The 10000-nt window shown below is 38.4% G+C and overlaps 2 protein-coding genes across 3 annotated transcripts in view; one reads left to right on the top strand and one right to left on the bottom strand.

Moving 5' to 3' along the window:
* Positions 1-4199, top strand: part of LOC132456578 (sorting nexin-9-like) — a 23798-nt gene extending 19599 nt beyond the window's left edge. For both annotated transcript variants that reach the window (XM_060050982.1, XM_060050981.1), the window contains exons 17-18: positions 1616-1707; positions 4043-4199. In XM_060050982.1, coding sequence (XP_059906965.1) covers positions 1616-1707; positions 4043-4090 — 140 coding nt within the window. In that variant the 3' untranslated portion in view covers positions 4091-4199. The remainder of the gene's footprint in view (positions 1-1615; positions 1708-4042) is intronic.
* Positions 4200-6689: 2490 nt separating this feature from the next.
* Positions 6690-10000, bottom strand: part of LOC132456579 (angiopoietin-related protein 7-like) — an 8107-nt gene continuing 4796 nt past the window's right edge. Inside the window, exons 4-6 of the mRNA XM_060050983.1 lie at positions 9170-9386; positions 8845-9040; positions 6690-7466 (exon numbers count right to left, since the gene is read on the bottom strand). Of these exons, the coding sequence (XP_059906966.1) occupies positions 7320-7466; positions 8845-9040; positions 9170-9386 (560 nt within the window). The 3' untranslated portion in view covers positions 6690-7319. The remainder of the gene's footprint in view (positions 7467-8844; positions 9041-9169; positions 9387-10000) is intronic.

The following is a 10000-nucleotide window of genomic DNA, read 5'->3' as shown; positions in this document are numbered from 1 at the left end:
GGTACCACTCTATATACTATATATACACACTAGACATATATATATAGTATGTATAGTCCTACAGCCTCCAGGGTACCCCTCTATATACTATATACTATATATACACACTATACATATATATATAGTATGTATAGTCCTACAGCCTCCAAGGTACCACTCTATATACTATATATACACACTAGACATATATATATAGTATGTATAGTCCTACAGCCTCCAGGGTACCACTCTATATACTATATATACACACTAGACATATATATATAGTATGTATAGTCCTACAGCCTCCAAGGTACCACTCTATATACTATATATACACACTATACATATATACATAGTATGTATAGTCCTACAGCCTCCAGGGTACCACTCTATATACTATATATACACACTATACATATATATATAGTATGTATAGTCCTACAGCCTCCAGGGTACCACTCTATATACTATATATACACACTAGACATATATATATAGTATGTATAGTCCTACAGCCTCCAGGGTACCACTCTATATACTATATATACACACTATACATATATATATAGTATGTATAGTCCTACAGCCTCCAAGGTACCACTCTATATACTATATATACACACTAGACATATATACATAGTATGTATAGTCCTACAGCCTCCAAGGTACCACTCTATATACTATATATACACACTATACATATATATATAGTATGTATAGTCCTACAGCCTCCAAGGTACCACTCTATATACTATATATACACACTAGACATATATATATAGTATGTATAGTCCTACAGCCTCCAGGGTACCACTCTATATACTATATATACACACTAGACATATATATATAGTATGTATAGTCCTACAGCCTCCAAGGTACCACTCTATATACTATATATACACACTATACATATATACATAGTATGTATAGTCCTACAGCCTCCAGGGTACCACTCTATATACTATATATACACACTATACATATATATATAGTATGTATAGTCCTACAGCCTCCAGGGTACCCCTCTATATACTATATATACACACTAGACATATATATATAGTATGTATAGTCCTACAGCCTCCAGGGTACCACTCTATATACTATATATACACACTATACATATATATATAGTATGTATAGTCCTACAGCCTCCAGGGTACCACTCTATATACTATATATACACACTATACATATATATATAGTATGTATAGTCCTACAGCCTCCAGGGTACCCCTCTATATACTATATATACACACTATACATATATACATAGTATGTATAGTCCTACAGCCTCCAGGGTACCACTCTATATACTATATATACACACTAGACATATATATATAGTATGTATAGTCCTACAGCCTCCAAGGTACCACTCTATATACTATATATACACACTATACATATATATATAGTATGTATAGTCCTACAGCCTCCAAGGTACCACTCTATATACTATATATACACACTATACATATATACATAGTATGTATAGTGTATATACACTATAAATCTTTATAGTGTATATTTAGTCTTTATGTACATGCATGTGTGTGTGCGTGTGTGTGTTTGTAATCTGATCCTAACTTCCTACCGTGCGTGTGTGTTTGTTTGTTTGTATGCGTAGCTGAGATGAATCATTTCCATAGCAACCGTATCTATGACTACAACCGAGTGATGCAACTCTACCTGGAAGGCCAGGTGAAGTTCTATGAAGAGGTACCATTATAATACCTTAATATTATAGAATATCCTTCATATTACTATTATAATATACCTTAATATTATAGAATATCCTTCATATTACTATTATAATATACCTTAATATTATAGAATATCCTTCATATTACTATTATAATACCTTAATATTATAGAATATCCTTCATATTACTATTATAATACCTTAATATTATAGAATATCCTTCATATTACTATTATAATACCTTAATATTATAGAATATCCTTCATATTACTATTATAATACCTTAATATTATAGAATATCCTTCATATTACTATTATAATATACCTTAATATTATAGAATATCCTTCATATTACTATTATAATACCTTAATATTATAGAATATCCTTCATATTACTATTATAATATACCTTAATATTATAGAATATCATTCATATTACTATTATAATACCTTAATATTATAGAATATCATTCATATTACTATTATAATACCTTAATATTATAGAATATCCTTCATATTACTATTATAATACCTTAATATTATAGAATATCATTCATATTACTATTATAATACCTTAATATTATAGAATATCCTTCATATTACTATTATAATACCTTAATATTATAGAATATCATTCATATTACTATTATAATACCTTAATATTATAGAATATCCTTCATATTACTATTATAATACCTTAATATTATAGAATATCATTCATATTACTATTATAATACCTTAATATTATAGAATATCCTTCATATTACTATTATAATACCTTAATATTATAGAATATCCTTCATATTACTATTATAATACCTTATTATTATAGAATATCCTTCATATTACTATTATAATACCTTATTATTATAGAATATCCTTCATATTACTATTATAATATACCTTAATATTATAGAATATCCTTCATATTACTATTATAATATACCTTAATATTATAGAATATCATTCATATTACAATTATAATATACCTTCATATTATAGAATATCATTCATATTACTATTATAATATACCTTAATATTATAGAATATCCTTCATATTACTATTATAATATACCTTAATATTATAGAATATCCTTCATATTACTATTATAATACCTTAATATTATAGAATATCCTTCATATTACAATTATAATACCTTAATATTATAGAATATCATTCATATTACTATTATAATATACCTTAATATTATAGAATATCCTTCATATTACTATTATAATACCTTATTATTATAGAATATCCTTCATATTACTATTATAATATACCTTAATATTATAGAATATCCTTTATATTACTATTATAATATACCTTAATATTATAGAATATCATTCATATTACAATTATAATATACCTTCATATTATAGAATATCATTCATATTACTATTATAATATACCTTAATATTATAGAATATACTCATATTACTATTATAATACCTTATTATTATAGAATATCCTTCATATTACTATTATAATATACCTTAATATTATAGAATATCCCCATATTGCTATTATAATATACCTTAATATTATAGAATATACTCATATTACTATTATAATACCTTATTATTATAGAATATCATTCATATTACTATTATAATATACCTTATTATAATAGAATATCATTCATATTACTATTATAATACACCTTATTGTTATAGAATATCATTCATATTACTATTATAATATGTTCAATACACCTGATATGAAGAAGTACCAATACCGTAGTTATGGTGACATCACTGATACCCATGACTCTATTAGTCACAATATATCTGATATATTTAACATGACTCTATTAGTCAAGTTGAATATATCTACATATTTATGATATATTTATGATACATTTATGATATATTTATGATATATTTATGATACATTTATGATATATTTATTATATATTTATGATACATTTATGATATATTTATGATATATATGATATATTTCTGATACATTTATGAGACATTTATGACATGTTTATGATACATTTATGATACATTTATGATATATTTATCATACATTGATGATATATTTAAGATACATTTATGATACATTAATGATATATTTATGATACATTTATGGTATATTTATGATACATTTATGATATATGAATGATATAATTATGATACATTTATGATATATTTATGATATATTTATGATATATTCATGATACATTTATGATATATTAATGATATATTAATGATACATTTATGATATATTTATGATGTATTTATGATATATTTATGTTATATTTATAATACATTTATGATATATTTATGATATATTTATGATATATTTATGATGTATTTATGATATATTTATGAATGTCTTCACAGATCGCCGCCAAGCTGAGACTCGCTCTGGCCCAGTTCACCAAGATATGAAGACAAACACACATGCGCACACGCACACACACCGACACCCACACACACACACCCACAACCACACACACACACACACACACACACACACCCACACACACACGCACGCACACACACCCGCACACAAGCACATCCATGCACACACGCACGCTCGCGTACGCTCACGCGCACACTTACACTCACACACTCACACTCACACTCACACACTCACACTCACACACACACACATTTACACTCACACTCACATGCAAACTCACACACACTTTCACTAACACACACAAAAATAAAGCTCACATACTCATTTAAGTGTATTTCTGCAGCGGTTGGTCTACACAGTGTTCATTGAACCCTAACAGACACATTCACACTTTGCTAGAGCTAGTTTGTGTTCGCTAATAAAGCTCTTACTGACACACAGTTACTGTTAGGGGGCCTGCCCGTAATTCCGACAACACATTGATCCGACGTCTCAATGGTCCGAAATATTTCCCATTAGATCGACATGCCACTATGCCGACGGTTCAATGTTCCGACAACGGAACCCATTGGTCCGTTTGTCCGACTTTTCAAAAAGGAGGCGCATTAGGCCGACGGTTCAATATGCCGAATAGGCCTACTACATATAAAGAGTTTTATACCTCGCTCGCGCTCTCGCTCTCTCTCGCTCTCTCTCGCTCTCTCTCGCTCTCTCTCACTCTCTCTCCAAAATACAACATAGGCCTACATATCACGTTCACAATGAATATTGGAGAGCAAAGTGACAACGCTTCACTTCATTTCGACAGGGTGTTTCAGCCCCATGGACAGAGAGCGTAGGTCAACACGGGCACGCACACACACACACACACACACACACACACACACACACACACACACACACACACACACACACACACACACACACACACACACACACACACACACACAACTAAGTAAACGTTATGAGGTATAAGTTTGACTAAATCAATACCAGTGAAATTATTTAGGCTAAAAGCCCACTGTAAACACAGGAAACAACACATATAGGCCCACACACAGCTACTAAAGATAAAAAAAATTATTTGTTTTTCACTCACCGTTTGACTTCTTTACGGGAAAAGTATTAGTCCTTGTATAACATGCGCTTCATAAATTCACCTCTTGTGACCGTTGAAGCCCACAGCAACAGTCTGGCTTGGTGAAGTGCACTGCTGGAACTTATCCTACATCGTCTTTTATTTTTGGTTTCATAATCACACATGTGGAATTGCCTCCTTTTTGAAAAGTCGGAAAAACTGACCTTCGGACCAATGGGTTCCGTTTTCGGAACATTGAACCGTCGGCATAGTGGCATGTCGATCTAATGGGAAATATTTCGGACCATTAAGACGTCGGAATTACGGCATGGCACCACTGTTAGCACATATTTACGTGCTACCGTTAGTACATAGCTACATGCTCCAGTTAGCACATAGCTACATGCTACAGTTAGCACATAGCTACATCACATAGCTACATGTTACTGTTAGCACATAGCTAAATGCTACAGTTAGCAGATAACTTCATGTTATAGTTAGCACATAGCTACATGGCATAGCTAAATGTTACAGTTAGCACATAGCTACATGCTGCAGTTGGCACATAGCTACATGTTACTGTTAGCACATAGCTACATGCTACAGTTAGCACATAGCTACATGTTACTGTTAGCTCATAACTACATGCTACAGTTAGCAGATAGCTACATCACATAGCTACATGCTACAGTTAGCACATAGCTTCATGCTACAGTTAGCAGATAGCTACATCACATAGCTACATGCTACAGTTAGCACATAGCTTCATGCTACAGTTAGCACATAGCTACATGGGGTCTTCTTGAGCCATGTGCTGTGCGCTACTTAGCATGAAGAATGGAGATGTATGAAGAATATTTGAATGTAATAAATCCATAGGATGAAATAAGTGGATAATATTTATATGATACATCGTACCGACATGGTTCTACCATCACTTCACTGGAGGCAGACGTCTGAAGTGCGTCAAAGAAGTTATTCCTCGTTAGCCCTCAGAGCGACTTTAGCCACAGTTCAGTTTAGCTTCAATGAGGGACGTTTATGTCCTGAGGCGTGTGGGACTGCTCAGGGTCTTCTGTTCATCCTTTATAGTCAGCAAGTTGTTGTTGTTGTGTTCTAATACTTTACAGTTATCAGGTTGTTGTTGTTGTGTTGTTGACATATTAAATATCTGCCCTACTAAAGTGTGTCTTCAATAAAACCGCTTTTGTTGCCGTGGCAGTGGGTTACCATGGTGATCAGCGGGTTACCATGGTGATCAGCGGGTTACTATGGGGATCAGCGGGTTACCATGGTGATCAGCGGGTTACCATGGGGATCAGCGGGTTACCATGGTGTTACCATGAGGAGCAGCGTGTTACCACGGTGATCTGCGGGTTACCATGGGGATCAGCGGGTTACCATGGTGATCAGCGGGTTACCATGGGGATCAGCGGGTTACCATGGTGATCAGCGGGTTAACATGGTGATCAGCGGTTTACCATGGGGATCGGCCTCGTTTGGGTTCACATACGGAACGGTCCGGAGCCCCACGTCGTCATGGAGCCCGGCTTCATGGGGGGGTAACCTGGGGGTCAGAGGTCGCCTGGGGGTCGGGTTTCACCTCAGGGTTGGGGTCACCTCGGGGTCGACAAATAATTGTATTTTTTCAAACTTTATTATCGTTGTTTTAAACAGGACTCATTAACTAGCTTACTACACCAGTGCTTTTAACAATGCCAGCTTACTAAACCAGTTAACTACCACTTCAACAGTACTAGCTCAATACTCGCTAGTAACCCAAAAATCAGAGATCTGCTCTCCCAGGGGTGTCACAGCTGGTCCTGTTTCTATAGAGACCAGTATACCACAGATCCCGTTGCTATGGAGACAGGTGTGCTCTGGGTCCGGTTGCTATGGAGACTAGTCTCCTCTGGGTCCGGTTGCTATGGAGACGGGTGTGCTCTGGTACTGGCTGCTATGGAGACGGGTGTGCTCTGGTACTGGCTGCTATGGAGACAGGTGTTCTGCAGGTCTGTTGCTATGGAAACGGTTGTGCTCCGGGTCCTGTTGCTATGGAGTTGGGTGTGCGGTGGGTCCGTTGCTATGGAGACGGGTGTGCGGTGGGTCCGTTGCTATGGAAACGGTTGTGCTCCGGGTCCTGTTGCTATGGAGACGGGTGTGCGGTGGGTCCGTTGCTATGGAGACGGGTGTGCGGTGAAGCTGCGGGGGCGGACCATCATGGAGACGAAGCGGAGGCTGTAGTAGTCGGAGCGTCTCCAGGAGAACCAGACCACCCCGTCAGGACCCAGGACGGTAGGGCCCTGGGGGGAGTAGTGCCCGCCCTGCACACACACACAGACACACACACACACACACCACACACAAGCAAACACATTTTCATTGACATTGAGGGCGTTTAGCAAATATGACACACAATAAGTCCATTAGTCAGTAGAAAGAGAAAGAACAAGACACATACACACACACACACACACACACACACACCACACACACACAGACACATACACACACACGCACACAAACACACATTTTATACACACCATACACACACACAAACACCAGGCTGACTCTAGTCCTACCAGTTGATTCTAGTCCTACCAGATGTGTTTAGTCCTACCAGGTGAGTCTAGTCCCACTAGGTGACTCTAGTCCTACCAGGTGAGTCTAGTCCTACCAGGTGAGTCCTATCAGGTGAGTCTAGTCCCACCAGGTGAGTCCTACTACCAGGTGAGTCCTACCAGGTGAGTCTAGTCCTACCAGGTGAGGTGAGTCTAGTCCTACCAGTTGAGTCCAGTCCTACCAGGTGAGTCCTACCAGGTGAGTCCAGTCCTACCAGGTGGGTCTAGTCCTACCGGGTGAGTCCAGTCCTACCAGGTGAGTCCGGTCCTACCAGGTGAGTCTAGTCCTACCAGGTGAGTCTAGTCCTACCATGTGAGTCTAGTCCTACCAGGAGAGTCCAGTCCTACAAGGTGAGTCCTACCAGGTGAGTTCAGTCCGACCAGGTGAGTCTAGTCCTACCAGGTGAGTGCTACCAGGTGAGTCCTACCAGGTGAGTCCAGTCCTACCAGGTGGGTTTAGTCCTACCGGGTGAGTCCAGTCCTACCAGGTGAGTCTAGTCCTACCAGGTGAGTCTAGTCCTACCATGTGAGTCTAGTCCTACCAGGTGAGTCTAATCCTACCAGGTCCTACCAGGTGAGTCTAATCCTACCTGGTAGGTGAGTCCTACCAGGTGAGTCCAGTCCTACCAGGTGAGTCTAGTCCTACCAGGTGAGTCCTACCAGGTGAGTCCAGTCCTTCCAGGTGTGTCTAGTCCTACCAGGTGAGTCCAGTCCTACCAGGTGAGTCCTACCAGGTGAGCCCTACTAGGTGAGTCTAATCCTACCAGGTGAGTCTAATCCTACCAGGTGAGTCTAGTCCTACCAGGTGAGTCTAATCCTACCAGGTGAGTCTAGTCCTACCAGGTGAGTCCAGTCCTACCAGGTGAGTCCTACCAGGTGAGTCCAGTCCTACCAGGTGAGTCCTACCAGGTGAGTCCAGTCCTACAAGGTGAGTCTAGTCCTACCAGGTGAGTCTAGTCCTACCAGGTGAGTCCAGTCCTACCAGGTGAGCCCTACTAGGTGAGTCTAATCCTACCAGGTGAGTCTAGTCCTACTAGGTGAGTCCTACCAGGTGAGTCTAGTCCTACCAGGTGAGCCCTACCTTGTAGTAGACCCCGTTGAGGTTGCTATGGAAACAGTGTCTGAACCACCAGCCGGCGTGGCTGATCTCAGAGCAGATGTTTCCGGTGTCCGGTGTGCTGAACACCTGGTTGTCATGGTAGCGGCCGAATGAGTCGCCCACGGAGCCGCTGAACCCCGACACGTGCAGCCGGTAGCGCTCGGCCCCGCCTTCCAAACTGGGAACCAGTATAGATACAGAATGAACTGGGAACCAGTATAGATACAGAGTGGACTGGGAACCAGTGTAGATACAGAGTGGACTGGGAACCAGTGTGTGTCCTGGGTGTGTCTGTGGGCGTGTTTACCTGAAGCTGCTGTAGTGGGCGTGTTTGTGGGCGTGGCTCCAGTCCTCCATGTCTATGCGCAGGCTGTAGGGCCCCTGATTGGTCAGCAGGTGGATGACCTCATTCCCCAGCCAGTGCTCCGCCTCCGGCAGGCCGAACCCCTCCCGGTACGCTATCCAATCACGGTTGAAGCTGAGAGCCCCGTCCTCACGCCTCTGGACCACGGTCCAACCCCCCCCTAGAGAGGTTAGGGTTAGGGTTAACCCATATATATATATACTAGAGAGGTTAGGGTTAACCCATATATATATATACTAGAGAGGTTAGGGTTAACCCATATATATATATATACTAGAGAGGTTAGGGTTAACCCATATATATATATACTATAGAGGTTAGGGTTAACCCATATATATACTATAGAGGTTAGGGTTAACCCATATATATATATACTAGAGAGGTTAGGGTTAACCCATATATATATATACTAGAGAGGTTAGGGTTAGGGTTCACCCATATATATATATACTAGAGGTTAGGGTTAGGGTTCACCCATATATATATATATACTAGAGAGGTTAGAGTTAACCCATATATATATATACTAGAGAGGTTAGGGTTAACCCATATATATATACTAGAGAGGTTAGGGTTAGGGTTCACCCATATATATATATACTAGAGAGGTTAGGGTTAACCCATATATATAATAGAGAGGTTAGGGTTAACCCATATATATATATATATATATATATATATATATATACTAGAGAGGTTAGGGTTAACCCATATATATATATACTAGAGAGGTTAGGGTTAACCCATATATATACTAGAGAGGTTAGGGTTAAC

The sequence above is a fragment of the Gadus macrocephalus genome, chromosome 4, assembly GCF_031168955.1.
Source record: "Gadus macrocephalus chromosome 4, ASM3116895v1".
Classification (NCBI taxonomy): Eukaryota; Metazoa; Chordata; class Actinopteri; order Gadiformes; family Gadidae; genus Gadus; species Gadus macrocephalus.
This window is presented reverse-complemented; position numbering and strand designations above follow the sequence as displayed.